This window comes from Leopardus geoffroyi, chromosome B4, assembly GCF_018350155.1.
Source record: "Leopardus geoffroyi isolate Oge1 chromosome B4, O.geoffroyi_Oge1_pat1.0, whole genome shotgun sequence".
NCBI lineage: Eukaryota > Metazoa > Chordata > Mammalia > Carnivora > Felidae > Leopardus > Leopardus geoffroyi.
In genome coordinates, this window is record NC_059341.1 from 15201259 (window position 1) to 15221366 (window position 20108).

The following is a 20108-nucleotide window of genomic DNA, read 5'->3' on the forward strand; positions in this document are numbered from 1 at the left end:
CTTCCCTGTTCCTAGGATTTAAGCAGCCACCTCCTTAAGGAACATTGCTCTCCTTCAGTCTTGTCCCCCTGCCTGTCCTTCACCAACCAACTTATAGTTTTACCCTTCTTAAAACACAGACACACACACACACACACACACACACACACCTTCATTTCCTTTTCTTTTTCTGACTGAAATATATCAGTTTAGTACTAGCGTCTTACCAAAGTGCCCTGTTCTCTACCAGGAAGGTGTGGTGTAGTGACATCGACCACAGCACGTTCTAGCCCTGGCCTGGCACAAGGGACTTCTCTTTCGGGATCTGTTTTCTTATTCGTAATTGGAAGAGGAAACGATTCCACCACATGTAGGCTGTTCTAAAAAATTAAGCAAGATAACCTACACACAGTACCTAGAGGAGGAGAATTGGCCTCAGGAAGTATCAGCATCATCATTATTATCGTTAATTATTAAATGTTTACCTTCCTTCCAAACGACACCTGGAGATTCTTGCCATCTGAGTACTCATCCTCTTTTCCCCAGAATTCAGGATAAAATTAATTGAATACAGTGTAATACCTAAGGGTATTGTCCTGTATCGCCGCGACTGTTCCCAGCACTAGGTTTGGTCGACAGGTGCACTCACTTTCCCTAAGCCAGCTGACACTGAAGCGTAGGGCCACTTCAAGCGTCCAGACTCTGCTGGTAAGGATGAGAAACCTCAGGTCCAGGGACATGAAATAATGGACAAATCAACCCAAAGTCGCTTTGCGTTCGGAATGATTATCCAAATCCTGTTCAAGATACCAAACTGCCAGGGCACCCCCTCTGACCCGTTATCCTTGGAGGAAGCCACAATAGCTACTAAAGCCTCCATGTTCCAGGCTTTTCTACAGAGACCTGGGGTCTGGGGAAAATGCAGCTGCTTCCTTTCCCCTTGGGGGATCTAGCCCCTAATTCTTTCGACTCAGCTGAACTCGAGGGAGACGAGAAACCTCTCCTTCCGGGATATTGGGGGGCGGGGGGGGGGTATCTACAATAGACTCTCACGCAGAGAAAGTAGGCTTCCAGTGCGGCAGCTGAACGGATCCTGCAGCTACCAGCCTACTGCCCGCTTCAAGGTTAGGACAGGCAGCCGACAGGAGTGAACCCGGACTTGGACTGGCGGCGGGCGGGGCGGGTCCTGGGCCCGCGGGGCGTGACCTAGGGCCGGGTAGGGCGTGGCGAGAGCCACAGGGCGTGACCTAGGGCCGAGTGGGGCGTGGCCGGGACCTGCTGAACCCTGCCCTGGGACCTGGGGGCGGGGAGAAGACTAGCCCCGAGCGTGAAGCGGGAGGGGAGTGGGGAGACCTTAAAGGCCCTGCACGCTGGCCCCGCCGAGGGTCCCGGGGGCGAAGGCGGCGCGCAGCGAGCGGAGGGAAGGTGCGCGGGAGCCGGGGCGGGGGCGTGGGGGCTGTGAGCCGGGTAGGAAGGGTGGGGTGAGCAGGGGAGCCTTTCGTGTTCATTCCTGCGGGGAGCCCCGGCGATGGTCCCCCTGGGGGAGAGAGGTTGAAAGCAATCCGCGCTTTGGCGAGCTGCTGCCTTTCTCCAGATGCCCTGCAAAGACGCGCGGATCGTGAGGCTGCGCGAGGCCTAGGAGGCTGGTCTGTGTTGGAAGTGGGTGGTTGGTTACCCCAAAGTCTAAAGTGCAGCGAAGCCTGGCTTGAAACCCGAGGCCGAGAGTCCCACGAGGAGCGAGGCCCCGGGGGGCCTCGCGTGGCTCCAGCCCAGTGTTGCTGGACAGAAATGCTGCAGGGGTTGTCGTCGGACCGTTGGGCTGGGGGGGGGGGGGGAGGGGGGGGCTTCTCTAACATGCTGGTTCTCCTTTCCTGAGCTTTGAAATCATACCTCTAAGCCTTGAGCCTCAGCCTTGCCCTTTATTTTACCGTCTCATGGTTCTTCTGTTGTAAAGATATTCCAAACACACATAGGTGCGCCTCCCTTACAGATAGGAGCGCTGTGTTTACAGCCGCAACGTTGTGATATTTGTGGAGGCGCCTCGGGTTGCAGGGACACCTCCGAGGGGGACACATTTACAGAGGAGAGCTTCCGCCTTGTGTAAAAACGTGTCCATTCGCCCTCAAATCACTGCCACACTGGAGGAAAACGACAAGCGTTTGCTCCTATCCTAAAGGACCATCGCAGTCATTGTCAAATAGAACGAGCGTCAGTGAGAGAAGCGAGCTAACACTTCTGACACCGACTTGGCCAGTTGCGTCTTGTTTTGCATAGACAGCAGGGGTGTTCAGCAGTTATCCTAAAGGCCTGATGTAATTCCGGAAATAATGAACCCCTTTTTAAAAAGAAATCTCAGTGCACGCTGCAAAGAAAAAGGGATCGGACAACTTGCCGTGGAGAGCAAGGCAGCAACTTAATTTCAGAAAACAGGAGAATTGGAACACAAAATTCACAGCGCGCTGCTCTATGAAATTACGTTTTCCATGTGTGGAGGCTGGATGTTGCTTTATTCTTATGGAAGTTACAAAAATGTATGTAGTATAGATTGGGGCATGCATTTTTATTGCAAAATGCAAATGCATGCAAAATGCATTTTATTCCCATTCCTGGATCTTAGAATCGGAAGAGGAATGCCCACGCCTATGTTTTTCAACATTAGTGAAAGCTAATCACCAAGGGTCTTCTTCGAGCGCTGTCCCCTAGAAGTTCACACTTTACACTGCTCCTTGAGGTGTTCTCGTGATACTGAAGAGGAAGTTAAGGCGTAGGGGTGAGGCCACACTGCTGGAAAGTTTAGGGGGAAAAAAACCATGTCTTTCTAACTCAAAACCTGTGCTCCTAACCACTGAGCCCCCGTGTACTTTGTTTTTCACAAGTATGCCCCCTGTCCAACAGGAACTAAAGATACGCGGGTAGAGGGGGCTATAAGACAAGTTGCTGGTTTAACGTACTCAGGACCCGTGAGTGGAATCTCATTCTATTTCCGATTCCAGCTCTGTGACTTTGCACAAGTTACTTATCTTTTCTAGGCACATGAAAGTAATTGATCTCTAGGTCTCTGCTAGATCGAAAAACCTATAGATTGGTGAAAATAATATTCTGCTTTTGCCACTTAATGATATTTTTGGTCACACTTGGTGTTGGAATTACAGGGCGGTCAGGAAGGGTTGGTTTATTCATTCAATAAATGTGCGTTGTGTAGCTGGACACGTACTGGGGCTGCTGCAATACAGAACAGGACAGATGAGGATTCTAGCCTCCAGGGGTATATATTCTGGTTAGAGGCAGGGAGACCTGAGCAAACAAAGAAGGAACTAACAAACAAATTAATTAACCAACAGCTACAAGTTGTGAACAGAGGGCTGTGATAAAGGAAAATGGAGCAGAGAGGTGGGTGGGGCACTTTAGATGTGGTGGTGAAAAGGAGTCCTCACCAAGGCCTGCTGGTTTGGAAGGATGCGAAGGACCTAGTGAAGTTCCTTCCTTGCAGCAGGACCTGCTTGGGCAAAGGAGCCATGAAAGGACTTGGCATGTTCTGGAAATGACCAGAACGTCTTTGTGATGGTGATTGGTTCAAGATGAAGTCGGAGAGACAGGGTGAGACCAGGTCATGCAGGGCTTTGTGCAGCCTGGTAAGGTCTCTAGATGTTCATCTCACAGCAATGGGAAGCCACTGAAGGGTTGTGGGCAGGGGAGTGACGTGAAGGTGGCTATGATGCAGCCCAAGTGAAAGGCAGAGGTAGCTCAGGCTGGGGTGGCAGTAAGAGTATTTATTGATTTTGAGAGAGAGAGAGAGGGAGGAGGAGGAGGAGGAGGAGGAGGAGGAGGAGGAGGAGGAGGAGGAGAAACAGAGGGAGAGAGAGAATCCCAAGCAGTCTTCATGCTGTCAGTGCAGAGCCCCACACAGAGCTCGATCTCATGAATTTCGAGATCATGACCTGAACCGAAATCAAGAGTTGGACGGTTAACCAACTGAGCCACCCAGCTGCCCCCTGACAAGCATATTTAAAATCACATGCTAACACCCCTCGAACACCCTGGCATTCCCATCCTCCTGTTCCCTTTAGTTTTCCTGCATACAACTTATTCCCATATGACATATTTATTACACATTTTGTTTATAAATTATTTACTCCTTCCTATAAGAATGTCAACCACTTGAGGGCAGGGTGTGCATGTTTTATTTATGGCTGTTTGTCTAGCACCTGATGCTGTGCCTTGTGCAAAGTGGGCCCTTGATCCATTTGTTGTAAGAATGGATGTGATAAATGCTTTGGATTTTGATTCTGTAGAGCTTGCTGATGAATGGGATATGATAGTGAAAGATAAGGAGAAACCAAGGATGAGTCTCAAGATGCTGGCTCAGAAACTGGGCAGATGTGGATGTTAATTAATAAGGAGAAGGCTAGAGAAAGAACAAATTGGGAATTGGGGGAGGGGAGATGGAAAGTTCCATTTGGTACATATTAAATTTGTGGTGTGTGGATTAGTTACCTATTACTACATCTAAAAAATTACCCTAAAATTTAGCAGAGCAAAACAACAGACATTCATTGCCTCAGGTTCTATGGGTCGGAAATTTGTGCACAGCATAGTTGGGGAGGTTCCGGCTCAGGGTCTCTCATAACGTTCCAGTCAATCTTTCAGCCAGGGCTACGGTCATGTCAAGGTTTGACTGGAGCTGTGAGATATACTTTTTAGCTTCTTCCATGGCTGTTGACAGATTTCAGTTGGCTGTTGGCCAGAGAGTTCAGTTCCTTGCCACATGGACCTCTCCATAGGGCTACTCTTGATGTAGCTTCCCCCAGGGCAAACGTTCCAAGAGGGAAAGAGAACCCAAGATGGAAGCCAGTCTTCTTTTAGAACCTGATCTCAGAAGTAGCATACCATCACTTCTGCTGTGTGCTGTTGATCACACAGATCAACCCTGGTGCAGTGTCAGAGGTGGGGGTGGCAGGGACAACACAGGGGTGCGAATACTAAGAGAGGTGGGGTTGTTGGGTGTCATTGTAGTATCTGCCTCCTACAGGGTCTATCAGCTGTCTAAGGGGAAATGTCATATAGGCTGGTGGGTATATTAGGCTGTAGCTCACAGGAGAGATCTGGGCCACAGATAATTATTGGGGAATCATTGGAAATGTGTCACAGGATCCAGGGAGAGAATAAAGGTGGAGAAGGGAAGAGGATCTTGGACCCAGTATCGAAGAGCCCAATGCTTAATGGTTAGTGGAGTAGCACCCAGCAAAGGAGGACGGCCAGCAGAGCATGTATTCTGGGGGTGACTTAAGGGAAAGATAGGTTTCACTGGACAAGTTTCCCCTTCCCTGTGAAGGGCAGAAAATAGTTTGAATATGGCAGAAATGAAAAGAATTTCTGAAACAGTGCAATTTAATACAGTTGAAATGTGAGTAAACGTTGACCCAGATAGAAACAGAGAAAAGAACATTTGTTTATTTTAAAGTTTATTTATGTAACTTTGTGGGTGAAGGGCACACCGAGAGAGAATCTCAAGCAGACTCTGCACTCAGCACAGAGCTTGACGAGGGGCTTGAACCCATGAACCATGAGATCATGACCTGTGCTGAAATCAAGTCGGCTGTTTAACCAACCAAACCACCCAAGCGCCCTGGGATGGAATGTTTAGAGTTTTGAGAAATCTATGGTTGCATCCTCAGTGCCCTGGCTGGGATTATAGTTGGTAGAGAGCCCCTGTGTAAAGATTTTAGAGGTTGAAGAGAAAAGAATGAGGGGTGTAACATAGGTGGAGCTACTGGCCTTGGAAAAGGCCTACCCTTCCTTCCATATGTTCTATAGCATTACTGTATCAGGAGTCTTTCTCCTCAAATGTCTTAAATACCCCAGTGAGCCATACAATGACAATAGGAAAATTAATTCCTGATTCAGTGGTGTCCTGCTCATAGCCCTATGAACTTCACTGTTAATAGAAGGACCAAAGATGATTGTTGTACATGTTTTTCACACCCCAAATGTGGCCTCGTGCTTCTCTTTTCTTTAGCTGCTGTTTAGGGTGTATTTTCAGTAATCCATGTTTTTCTAAAAAGACTTTCATTAAAAAAAAAACAAAACCTCTCATTCATAGACCTCTTCCCTCACTTCAAAATAATAAATAAATAAATAAATTAATTAATTAATTAATTAAATAAGGAAGATGGAGAAAAATAAAATACCTGCTCCCACCTGGCCACCTGGCATAAGCTGGCTCTGTGGTTCTGTCTGTTCATGAAGGCAGTATCTGCCTGAATACAGATGCCTCTGCCTCATGGCAGTCGTTGAGTGTTATCCATTTCTCTGTCCCCTTCCAGTGAGGTATGGCCATGTGACTTGCTTTGGCCAATGCAATGTGGGTGGAGGGAAATGTCACTTCCAGGTAGACGCTTTAAGAGCCAGTGAGAAGTCTGTCACACTTTCTTTCCCTCTGCCGGAGTGACCACCAGTTTTCTAGATAGTGGCTGTTCCGTCAGCTTGGCTCATGAAATGAGGGCAGTGAGCAGAGCCCCCTGTCCACCTCTGTTAGCCATAGAGAGAGCTAGAAATAAGCTTTTGTTGTGTTTAGGCCTCAAGATTTGGAGATGTGTTTGTTACCACAGCATAACCTTGCCTATCCTGACTAATGTACTCGGGTAAGGTCTAATCCATGTGCCTCCAGGAATTACTGATTTCCAGTTTACCAGATACAGTGGGAGCCTAAGAGAGAAGGCACCCTGGAAGTCTTGCTGTTGTGACTCATGTTCCTCTTACTGTTGGTAAACAGCAGGGTACTTGTTTCCATAACGCTCAACTCAGCTTCAAGATTTTAATCAAAGGGGGCAAAATGGCATTTAGGTGTTCAGTCATACCCTGTAAGGGCAGCCATTGTTAAAGTGTAAAGTACATAAAGGCTCAATGTCCAGAGGAATTAAGGCTCTCATTTCTATTTTGAAAAACACTACACACACACACACACACACACACACACACACACACACATATTATTTTTTTTAATTGTCAGCTCACTTCCAAGTTTTCCAACAGAGAAATGTTCATGGGTTCAATGCTAAGAGATAATTCTTCCCAAGTGTCGGTATCCGCGGATGCATTTCAAAAATGATTTTGTCACCAAAGGACATTGGAAATGCCTCATCCATAAGCATTTTTTAAGGCATTTTTAAGGCATTTTTAACGCATTCATTTTTATTTTCAATGTTTATTTATTTTTGGGACAGAGAGAGACAGAGCATGAATGGGGGAGGGGCAGAGAGAGAGGGAGACACAGAATCGGAAACAGGCTCCAGGCTCTGAGCCATCAGCCCAGAGCCTGACGCGGGGCTCGAACTCACGGACCGCGGGATCGTGACCTGGCTGAAGTCGGACGCTTAACCGACTGCGCCACCCAGGCGCCCCAACGCATTCATTTTTAAATGAATATTTAAGTATGGTTTCCTGGCTATCTTACTTTTGCGCTAAAAGCATCAGACCTGAGTTTTGCTCTCACTGTCCTGGAGGCAGTGTGTTCGCACTTTTACTCTGAGTTAAGCAGAAGTGAAGCAGGGAGCGTTTTGCTTTGGGCAGAGCCATGCGGTGCTCCTAGGGATGTTGGCTATAAATCCATTCTCCCTAGAGGTTAACAATCAAAGTTCTCCCCCTCTCTTACTCAGACGAGTGATATGATGATGATAAATTGCTTGGACATGACTGCCCCAAGCACTAGTGTGATGAATTATATTGTTGAGGGCATGACCACAGATTCTCCATTGTCAGTATGCCACATTGAATATTGGCAGTATTCATAAATAGCCTCCTGCCAATTTTGGTCACCGCTTTGCATATTAAATTTGCTGCTTTCACAGGTCATGGTTGTTCGTTCTTAATCAACTCTGTCTTTCCCTGAATTCACTTAACTAATCAACCTTTTGTTTTGCTGTTCTCTACTCGCTAAACCGATGGGGCGTTCTCAGAGTTGTGTTCAGTAAACATCGAGTCTTTCTTCACAGAAACTGTTAAAATAGTAATTATTAGTCCTTTTCACTAAATCTAGAGTAATAACAGCTTATCTTGCAGTGGCTTAATTGGGTCATTATTTAGCGTTTGAAAAGCACTTTGAGGAGAATATTGGTAAATACTGTTGTTAATTTAATGTTTCCTTGTAATTGAAAGTCCACTGCACCCGAAAAGTCCTCGGTATTACTATGTACCAACAAGGATTTCTTAGTACTGCTTACTGTTTTCAACATTATATATCTACTGATTTTTGAAAAATTTTAAATATTGTCATAAATTCCTAAAGTTATCATGTTTACACTGTCCCACTTCTACGTGTGTCATCTACTATATTCATTACACATCTGAAAAGTTAAATGTTATGAGTCGTGCTCTCTAAAGTTTGGAGGAAATAGAAAGCCCAACCCCCAGTGCAGAGGTATGTCACGTGCTATCTTCTACATAATCTGTGTGTAGTATCTGATTAACTTTTCAGCAAGCTGACCTATTATACCCTGACAAATAACTGAGGTAAATAACGCTGAGTCCATATACTGAGCTATCACCTGATTGTCATTAAACTTTGTCGAAAAGGGTTAGATTAATCACACGTGCCCGGCCAGCCCTTTGAACAAATTTTCTGCTCACTCTAGCCCCAGATTCCCCGGGTGTAACTAAAGGCCACTCTGTAGCTTGGATTAGGCAACCTCAATACTGAAGGTATTACTTTGCTAGGGTTGTGATAGCAAAGTAGCACCAGCTGGGTGACCTAGACAGCAGATATTTACTTGCCGGCAATTCCGGAAGCTACAAGCCCAAGATCAAGGTGTTGGTAGATTTGGTCTCTTATGAGGCATCTCTTGGCTTGTAGATGGCCACCTGTCCCTATGTCCTCCCTTGGTCTTCTCTTTGTCTATGTTGTCTGTGTCCTAATTTCTGCTCGTAAGTATAGAAAATGGTCATATTGAATTAGGACCCACTCCCAAAACCCCATTTTATTTAAAAAAAAATTTTTTTAACCTTTATTTATTTTTGAGACAGAGAGAGACAGAGCATGAACAGGGGAGGGTCAGAGAGAGAGGGAGACACAGAATCTGAAACAGGCTCCAGGCTCTGAGCAGTCAGCACAGAGCCCGACGCGGGGCTCGAACTCACGGACCGCGAGATCGTGACCTGAGCCGAAGTCAGCCGCCTAACCGACTGAGCCACCCAGGCGCCCCTCAAAACCCCATTTTAATGTAATTACCTCCATAAAGGCCCTATGTCCAAATCCAGTTACATCCTGAGGTTAAGGCTCCAACATATAAAGGTGGGCGGGGGGGGGGGGGGCGCCTGGGTGGCGCAGTCGGTTAAGCATCCGACTTCAGCCAGGTCACGATCTCGCGGTCCGTGAGTTTGAGCCCCGCGTCGAGCTCTGGGCTGATGGCTCAGAGCCTGGAGCCAGTTTCCAATTCTGTGTCTCCCTCTCTCTCTGCCCCTCCCCCGTTCATGCTCTGTCTCTCTCTGTCCCAAAAATAAATAAACGTTGAAAAAAAAAATAAAAATAAAGGTGGGCGGGGGGGAGGGGGCGGCACAATTCAGCCCATACTCCTGAACTATAATAATGATCTGTGGAAACTACCAGTTTTGGAGTTATTTTCGTTGCTTATCAAATCTGAGCAGACAGCTGACGACTACAAGCGTTTGGAGGTCTACTCAGTATAGGAACTTCTTAACGTTACTTGGAGGAGGGCTTTATGCTTGTGACTAAAACAATGAAGTAATTTGATAAACATTGTAGCAACATTAAGTGAGTTCTGTATACTTTATTAAGATGCTAACCTTAAAGTGTACATAATTAAGTATACCTTGCCATCTGAACTACTACCAGCCAAATATTTGTTATAACAACTCGCCAATATTTTTACCCAGAATTTCCTCTCTGAACCAAAAACTTGGCTATGATTAGTCCACATGCTTGTATCATCAAAAAGGGCAACAGGATGTAGAGAGCACGGTGGTCCCAGCTCAGATCTCCCCCCTAGAGGGGAACATCTTGCCCTCATGTTGTTAAACGTGTAGAGCATTTTTGCCTTCATGTTATCGGCTGAAAACATCTAAGAAAGCAGGAGAGTTTCTAAGGAGAGATGATGAGCCTAAGAAGCTAGAAAAGCTCTTACATTTGAAAAAAAAATATTGGGGAACGTGAAAGCATCAAATACCTCAATCTGACTGTTACCTGCCTGCCTCTAGTATGGGTACTATAGTTGTTTCTGGAAAGCTTTACAATGTTCCTTCAGAATAGAATAATAGTGTTTTTGTAATTCTAAAAAATGTCTTTTGTAGTTAATTAATAGCCAGAAACCCTTAGAGGATTGTTATATAGATCTCTAAGAGCATGTTAGTAATATTTGGGATAATTGGTTGGTAGTTTTGAATGAGCTGCGGAACATTAATTTTCCCCTTAAAAACTGTTTTCATTAGAATTTATTGTTGAAGCTGGGTGATGGATACCTAGAGGTCCATTATACTGTTCTCTCCACATTTGCAAGCTTTTGAAAATGCTCGTATTAAAAAGTTGAACTGAAATGATTTTTTTCTTAAAAAAAGACATGAATGAAATATATAGCCTCCTGCAATGCACCCATCATGGGCTCAGGGACAAATTACATTTGAATAATGAAGTATGAGTGCATATGTAAGACAATATATGTGTGAGTAGAAGGGGTTTTTTTTACTACCAATCTTTCCATAGAAAAGTATTGTTGAGACCCTTATCTAGGAAAGGCTGTGAGAGTGTCTTTCTTAGTTGTGACCTAGATTATTTGACACATGTTTTTATTTATCACTCCCTGGAGTATGGCATATCTGTCATTTCATGAGTCAATGCCTTTCTACTAGTCATGGAGTTGCTCTGGCCGCATTTTCTCCCAGTTGAGTCTTTTAGCTTCAGACACTTTCCACCTGTAGCTATACAAATCCATTTAACACGGGAATTCAAGAAGAGGGTGCTAGCTTCCAATGTCCCATGCCTGGCGAATACCTTCTGCCCAATACTTTCTATAAAAATGTCCTCTACTCCTGCAAGACGGGTGTTCACAGATTGCCACTAGGCAAGAAAAGATCTCTGCTGAATGTACTTTGAGGAAAGTTACTCCAAAGCCCCGTCTCCAGCCTGTTGCTGCCACTGCCCATCCAAGTCCCCCCAGCTTCCACAGGGAGGATTAGGGACTGTCCCGGACCTCTCTTGTGAGTCTCACTCACATTCCTGCATAAGCCGAAGGCCCAACATTGCTTTGAATTTGCCCCATTCTCATTCAGAGAAGTTCATCTTCAAGGTGTTCCTCTTTGTCTTGTGTAAATATTTTGGAGCAGCTTAGTGTATAAGAAGTAAAGAACCTGCTGTTTTGAGCACTCGCATTACTGAGCCTTTGACCTTACAGACATATTTGATCTGGTGGGTGCGCGGGGAGGGGAAGGGTCCTGCAAACCCCACGGCAGTGCTCCCTTTGGACATAATTCATTCCTCCCAGGCATTATTATTATTATTATTATTATTATTATTGTTATTTTTGCTTTCTGTTTATGAGTGGATTTCAGTAGAAAGCTCAAAATATTTCAAGCTAAGAGAGCCAGGTTTAAAATGATCCCTGTGAAGATTTTACATAGTTCTCTATACTGTCTATTGAATTTCATTTAATTGTTAGATTTAAAATATATAAAAGAACATATACAGCTTCTAGCATTAGGGATACTTCATGGACCTTTGCTACTACTTATTCCAGCCACAGTAAAGTCAAAAGGATTAGTTTCTAAATTCCGTTGCTTTTTGATAGACCAAATCAGAATTGTAAAAGGTTTTTTTATATAGAATTTTCACAATGCATTATGTAGGGATGGTATAGTTTCTTGTGAACCTGTCTTCACTTCTTTATGTTTATCTCTGCATTAGTAATACCTTGGCTAAAATAAATATTCTTTAACTATTCTTATTTAATGTAATGATTTCATACCATTAGCAGAAAGGAACGTTTCTTTATATGTTGTTTCTATACAAAGAACAATGTATTAAATTTCAGAGTTTTCTCTACTAAAATTGGAAAGCTTACTCAGTAGCTACACCATGTCTGAGCCATAATGCCCCAATTTATATTCTTGACACCATGTATCATATTTATATTTTTAAATCAACCTCATTTAAAATAATGTCAACAATTATAGGACCAAGAAAAAGGTCTCAGAGTGAAAAGTGGATGATAGCTTTCCCTGCCTAATTAGAAGTCATGATTGGGGCACCAGAATAGCTCAGTGGGTTGGGCTTCTCACTCTCGATGTCAGTTCAGGTCATGATCTCATGATTCATGGGATCAAGCCCCACATCAGGCTCTGCACTGACAGATCAGAGCCTGCTTGGGATTGTTTGTCGCCCTCTCTCTCTCTCTCTGCCCCTCCCCAGCTCACGTGTGCATGTTGTCTCTCACTCTTTGTCTCAAAATTAAATAAATGAACAGAGAAAAAAGTCACGATGATATTTCTGATGAATTAGGAGGATGTTACCCCCAGAACAGAAGTTAGTTCTTTGATAGGCCCAAGAAAACAAATGTGTTACAAGACACTGTAGAGATATATGCCTTTTAATTTTCACAAACTCAGCATAATATTCATCAGAATGAATGAATTCATCATTCATTAATATTTATCAAGTTTGTCAAATTTGATTCATTCTCCTATCATTTTTAAAGCATGTTTGCTATGCCCAGGTACTACCTTTTCTAATTACTTAATATATTTTTTTAAAGTAACCCACTTTTTTTGCTTTACCCTTATCCAAAACAATAATCTCCATAAAGTCAGAGGCTTGCAACATTAATACTTTTTTCTAAAACACATTAAAATAAACAAATATGTGTTTAAAACATTGTTTTAATTTTTTTAAATGTCTTATTTATTTTTGAGAGAGAGAGATAGAGTGCGAGCAGGGGAGGGCCAGAAAGACAGGGAGATACAGAATCTGAAGCAGGATCCAGGCTCCGAGCTGTCAGCACAGAGCCCAATGCGGGGCTCAAACCCACGAACCATGAGATCAAGACCTGAGCTGAAGTCAGACACTTAACCAACTGAGCCACCCAGGCACCCTTCTAAAACACATTAAAATAAACAAATATGTGTTTAAAAGACCTTAAATGCCCATATATCACCTAAAATTGGTTTGAACCACCAGTGGGATATATATCACACCTTCTGAAAACATTGACAAAACCAAGCAGATTATTGACTTTTTTACTTATCTCGCTGTCCATGAGGAAATAAAATAATCATTGGCCGTGAAGTTGGCACAAAACAATTTTCAGAATAGTCTCCGTACTTGTATTGTGATAATTAGAAAATGTGCACACTGTATATGTATGTGTGTATATATGTGTATGTATGTGTGTGTGTGTGTGTATATATATATATATATATATATATATATATATATATATAAATGCACATATATACACATGTACATAGGTAGATAATGGATCATGTTAGCTGTTATTTGGGAAATAGCCAAGAGTTTTCAAGTGCTTAGATACTGAGCATCATTTATTTGAGGCTAACAGAGCCAGCATTATTTGATCCTGGCGTCTCTATTGTACTGTTAGTCGTAAGCATTATAAAGAGTGATAATTTAAAAAGTAATAATCTGACTTGTGAGGTATGTTTATTTCATTCTTCTGTCCATAATAATCTGAAGTTTATAATAAGGTAAATGCTGTAATGTGGTTAGAGGGTGGTTCAGAAAAAGAATTAGAAAGATATCAATAGGTTTCTCATTTGTCGTATAGAAATGTTCTGTCTGATTTTCGACTATATCAATATCCCCATTTATCTAATGTCTAAACAAGGTGAAGTCATGGGGAGCCACTGCACGAGTTCTTTACAGGTCATTTACTGCCTTTTTGCCTAGAATCGTGGACTTTGTGTCCGGAAAGAACTTTGGAGATCATCTTGTTTAACTCCTTTGTTTTATCTGGGAGAAAACTGAGGCTCACGTGCTACATTCGCCCAAAGACACACGTTGATCCTATCAACTTTTTGAAACATCTGTGTGCTTCGTCAAGCTCTAGCATTTCTTCCTATTGAGGAAATAGTGATATGTTCATAAGAGCATTCTGTTGCATTCTTACATTTCTGAAATATAGCAGCGGAGCATTAATATTTGGTGGTACTCTAGATATTTAATAGCTACTGACTATTGCTTGTGTCAAATAAAAGATGAACTCTATTGAACATTATCAGGAATGTTTTCTGTTGCCTTTAATACATTTGAGTGAGAAAGGAAAATGGCGACATTTTCCTAAACAGTGTCAAGATACCTTTTACAAAATAAGTAAGATTTGTGTTCTTAAGGGGAGTACCTTCGGATTCAAACATCCCATTCTTGATTCTTGATTTTTACTCTGTATGCCTAATAACCAAGCAAATAATAAGAAAAACTGGTAATCAGGGGTAATAAAAGTAAATTCTGATATGAATTCATAATGGCAGATGTTCCTGGGAAGAATGAGCCAGAAGAGTTTAATTACGTAGGATGCCTAACCAAGAGCCCAAGGAAGAATCGGGTAGCAGGTGCCCGTAGACTTTACCTATGAAAATTAAAAATAACTTCTGAAGGAAGGACAGCTAATTTTGTTTACGTAATACGTTTATATTGCTCTACAGCTTGTTGGTAAAAGTAGTTTTGAGCACTCAGAGAGCAATCTTTCCCCTCGTCGTCTTCCAATTAAAAAAGCAGTATTACTTCTTTTCGGATACTGAGCCAGTGAGTAGCTCCAAGACCTCCCAGGCCCGCACAATTTAAGAAAAGGGAAATTAGCAACCCTTCCCCCTCAGAATGCTGTCATCTACCAGAACAAGAAGGCAAAGCAGGTCTTTAATAATACAAGAGACATTGCCAGTTGTTAATTCCTCCGCTGTTAATGCCATGGGAGCGCACGTATTCCCAATCTGCTGCCCGTGTGCTCAGACCCACAGCACAGTGTGTTCCTTCCAGCCGTGTTAATTTACGCATCCGTCCATCCTCAGCGCTTATCGGATGCCTGCTCTGGGCCAGTCAGGGTGCAGAATGCCGGCTGTGACGTTCTCATTCACACACCGAGCAGAGAGGATTCCTTGAGACTTACGATCATCTGTTTGCAATTCTCCTGTGGTGTCCCCAGACAGTACCAGATGATTAGAAGCCCCTCAAGTGAACACAATAGGCTGCCAGTCTTGCAGCGTGTGCCATTCGTCACTGACACAACCTAGTCACTTAGCCCTGTGGCTTCAACCCAAGGAGAGTAGTAGGGGCTGGGCAGTGCTTTTCCGAGTAGGAGTTTCCTTTTGCTGGCCCTTGGTCTGATGCTTCGAAGACCGTCTCTGCTTATTCTCCTGGCAGTAAAGAACAAGGTCCGGCTTCCATTCTGTCCACCCAGCGGGGGAGATGTGTGCAGAGGAGACACTTCCTGTCCAAAACCTGTTCCCGCTTCCTCTGGCCAGGAAGCCGTGGCTCTGGCCGTGGCCGCTACTGGTGCCTTCAGTGGCCTGCCTTCTCCGCAGGCTTAGTGAATGCGGAATGAAGACGCCAGCCTGACTCTTAGGAGCCCTGATAACGTGCACTCCATTTCTGTCACGCAGCCCTCATGTTCAGTCTGTTTAACCCTTTATAATTATCAACCGTTTCCCTTGAGGAACACCTTGTGTGGTTTGTTCTCACCGTCTACTTAAATGCCGGTTACCAGAGTACTTTGTTTATTTAGAGCCTATGAATTGCATTGAGCTCTATGCTCTATAGAACTTGTTGCGAACCTGATTAAACAGTAAACTCCTTGAAGACAGGGACTAGGGCTGTTTCTTTCTGTATCACAGAGAGGGACTGAACCAACTGATTACCACTGTTTGAGTCCTGAACAAACACAAAGAAAACCCAAACAAAACCCGTCCATGGTGTGCAAGGGCGTCTGTTCAATTCAGGGTTGTGTCGCAAACCTCAGTGCAAAATGCACGCACTTTATTGCTGAGCATTGCCTTTTTTTTTTTTTTTTTTTTAAGCTTTCCTACCACAATTAATCTTATATGGTAATGCAGTGACAATGAGATGATTTCTCCGGAGAATCTATGCTAATACTATTAAAATGCTCTTACCATGTCAAAATGATTGCAGTGGAAGGCACGTGGGGACCGTGCTTATGTGATTATGATATTATAGCGATGGGCGATTACCATAGGAAACTACTAATTCAACCCTGCAGGGACTTGCATTATGAAGCCATTATAACATGAGATTATAATGACACAATAACTCGGATGCACACTCGTGATGTGAAAACTAAAAGCTAATTTGAATGCGAGTAGTATTTCCATTAAATTGTAATTAAACACCGAAAGCCATGCTTGTTTAAATTTAAGACGGAGACCTCCAATCCAGAAAAGGAAACTGTGGGTAAAGGACGCACGCCAGGCATGAGCTGATGATGGTGAGAAACCCTTCCCAATTCTGCCCTTTGGTACTTAGCGGGTATGGAAACTCACAACAAAGTGGCCTCCCCAGACTTCTTCTGTCTGTGCTGGCTCCCATTACCCGAAACCAGTATCAGGACTTAGCCTCTCTGGGTAATTTCTTTCAGGTTATTCTCTATGCAAAGTATATACATTTTCTTCTAGAAAAAACACTGTATTATGCAATGCTTTTAAAACCTACTTCTTAATTCTTTCTATCCCTCTCAGAGTCCAGGAGAATCCAGTTGCTAAATTTTTGTTTGTCTTTTAAAGGTCAGCTCAAGATGGATGATTTTACATGTCAGGAAGCTTATATTTGACTATTAGGGAATAGTATCTGGTGGGGTTTATGCCATGCCATCTATCAGGTATAGGGTGATTCGGTAGTAAAATTTTCTGATTCTGTTAGAAACACTAGGTAGTCTGTTAACACTTCTCTCTGTTAGGGAAGACTGGTGCATTTCAGAAGCCAAACATTTCTCGTTTATTCTCCACTGATAATCACTATCTGGCTTAGGTCAACATAAAGATAGATTATAAAAAGTAAGAGCTACTGCACTTGTTAGATATACACCTGCATTAGCGTGTTCAGATGTTATAAGGACGCACAACAGCTAATATATACTCCCTCCTAATTATGACTAAAAGTGGTTATTACTCCTTGGTTTAAATATAGTGAAGATGAGTTTTTGTTATTAAGCATTTCTTTTGCACTTAGATATGCTGTATGCTTTAGAGTTATTTTTATTACTACTTATTGCAACAGCCAATTTAAGCAGGGAAGTCTAAATTACTCGAGTCCTTATTTTTATAATTAGGAAGAGGAAAGTGCAGTGCAATTAAATGGCCTGCTTGATGGCATCCAGTCAGCAGTGGGGTTGGGATAGGATTTTCTGGTCCCAGATAATTGTAGCTTCTTCCTTGGGCCATTGAGTGATGTCACCTCTGAATAGTACTCCCACGTTAATGGATACCAGGATAACTTAATGTGATGTTTGTAGCAAATATCTCCATAGTTAAAGGAAAGAAACACTTGCCTGTCAAATTGGGGAACTGGGTTCTATCTGGGGCTGTCTGGCCTTCAGGAGATCGAGCAGTCAGTGTTTGCACCTAAAAATGAAGTCATTGAATTAAATGATCTGCATGGTCCCTTTCTGCTCAAAAATTCTGAGACCAAATAGCATTTAACAGTCACTGAAATTTATATATGTTAATTATTTTTAAATATTATTATTTTAAAATAATATTTAATAAAATATTGATTTTACTTATTTTAAAACTATTAACCTAAATTCAAAACCATACCTTATTTAGATGCATTTCATAATTCAATGTGTTTTAGCAGATCTATAATTTGATTTAAAACTGCCTTTTTTATTTAGGGAATTTATTATAATTAGTAAAGCTACAGATGTAAGTCTATCCAAGGAGAAGATTAAAATTATAGTCCTATGGTACACTGGCAATATTGGTAAAATATGTCAGAACTACAGTGAAATGAAATGTATAAGTATATAAATATATAAATGCTTTGTGGGAATTCTTAGGAAGCAGGTAATAGTGATGAGTAAGATTCCAAATTAAAATATAGTGCTGGGGTGCCTGGGTGGCTCAGTCACTTGAGCGTCTGACCTCGGCTCAGGTCATGGACTCACAGTTTGTGGGTTCAAGCCCCACATCAGGCTCTGTGCTGACAGCTTAGAGCCTAGGGCCTGCTTCAGATTCTCTGTCTCCTTCTCTTTCTGCCCCTCTCCCACTCCCACTCTCTCTCTCTCTCTCTCAAAAATAAATAAACATTAAAAAATAAAGTAAAATAAAAATAAAATATATTATTGGCTAGACAAACCTTCCTAAATCTTTTAGGGTACCTTACTTTTATGGGGGAAAATACATAAGCAATTACATTCCCTTTATATTTCAATACATATATGTGACTAAGGATTGGTTATTTAAAAATTTGTTGTTTGCCTATAGAAAATTTTCCTAATTTAGTGAATCTTTTTTTATCTAGAGAATTCCATTAAAGCATTTTTCCCCCTGCCATCTCAAAGATTGGAAAAGAGAAATTATTGCTGTATGACCCATGAAGCTATTAGATTTGCCCTTGATCCCATTGTAGTAAATCGGCTTTCAGGAGTAGAGATAAGCTGTTTGTTATTTTTAGTGCATCAAATACTAGTCTTTCCCTAAAAAGAGGTTTCTGTGTCAGGTGCCACACTGTTTTAGAACTAGGCAAAATTTGTCATCTTGCCTTCTTCCCTAGTTCCATTAATAAAGACTGTCTTTTTGAGACAATTTTCCTCAGACTTGAGGCTCCACAAGTTGTCATCAAAATTTTTGAATTTACATTTTCATTTTTATGATAAACCAATTTTAAGCATAGTCTGGATCAATATAACCATCATTCAACCAAATATTGCCATAGGATTTCATTATTCATATCTTTGTTTGTTTTTAACACTTCGGTGAAAAGAAATTATTGCCTAAAACGATAACATTTATCTTTTTTCACGATTTTTTTTCCAAACTCGGATGTTTTCCTGGGCAACATGACTGCATTTTCTGGGACATCAGGAGGTGGTTAGATTGACACAGTGGCGTCGTGGTCTGTCTGGTCAAATGGTTTGGGCCCTTTCATTTCCTTTATTAGAAGTGGAGTTGTTTTATAAACAGGAGCCTCTAAGATTACTGCATGCATGTTTGTTTTTCACCATCTGACTTTGGAATCTGTACCGCTATCCGAAGGGTAGAACTGTGAGTCAAGACTTGTCCAGTTTTCTACTCTTCAACATTTTTTCTAGCCCTGCGATTCATACTGTCTTCAACCTAACCAGTTCTATTCCCTGATCTCCAACAGACCGGTGCCCGCTCTTCTCTCTGGTGTTGTAGGGGGGAAGCTTGGGGATAAGAGTCTATGGAAAGAACTAGCCGAACTTCTGGCCAACCAGTCAATCAAGGTTAAAAGACTGTACATCATGATAAATTGGGATTCTTGTCCTGTGGTTTTTTTGTTTTGTTTTTGATTTTGCAAAAGACGGATAATGTATATTCTCTTGGTGCACATTTTAGGTGTTTATTCATAAATGTTGGTCAGCTCTCAAAGGAGAAACCTCAGGGGTCATGGTGTTTGAACAATTTTTAAAGGTCTCCCAGGAAATGCTTACAGAGCCTATGGCATTGTATTTTGCCTTCAGTGAAAATAGAAGATAGCTCATCATCCTCCTCTGAATAATAACCCCATTTCCTCATTGGTGAAATGGGAACAATAATAATCAAAAGTGGGTTTCATCTAAAAGTATGTCCTATGGTCCAGTCTTCTAGCTGGATACTTTCCGATGACTCACCTTCTGCTGATCCCTTGCCAACTTTGCAAGGACATTAGGAGATTTAATTAAAGTGTGTACAGTGCCTTAAGCTCTTCAAAGAAACACACAGCATTATTATTGTAGATAATACTTTTGAAATTCCATAATCTCTTGAAGGTAATGAAACCAACAATATAGAAAGTGGGGGCTTCAATGCAGTTTTATGAAGAACTTCCTACGACGTCATATTAAGAGTGGCCATCGTGTGGCTTTGAGAATGCAGACTTCAATGACTGTGAACTTTTTAATTGTAAATATTTTGATTTAATGTTTTCCCATCAATAACTA

At 42.3% G+C, this 20108-nt stretch overlaps 1 protein-coding gene across 3 annotated transcripts in view; it reads left to right on the forward strand.

Moving 5' to 3' along the window:
* The first annotated feature begins 1271 nt into the window (after nucleotides 1–1271).
* PTER (phosphotriesterase related) overlaps nucleotides 1272–20108 on the forward strand; it is a 70120-nt gene continuing 51283 nt past the window's right edge. Inside the window, exon 1 of one of the 3 annotated variants that reach the window (XM_045463380.1) lies at nucleotides 1272–1404. Coding sequence is in view for 1 of the 3 variants with exons in the window: in XM_045463378.1 (XP_045319334.1) it covers nucleotides 16428–16433 (6 nt within the window). In the remaining 2 variants the exon portion in view is untranslated. Of the gene's footprint in view, nucleotides 1405–16408; nucleotides 16434–20108 lie in introns of those variants that run through there. The other 2 variants (XM_045463379.1, XM_045463378.1) reach the window with 2 other exon arrangements.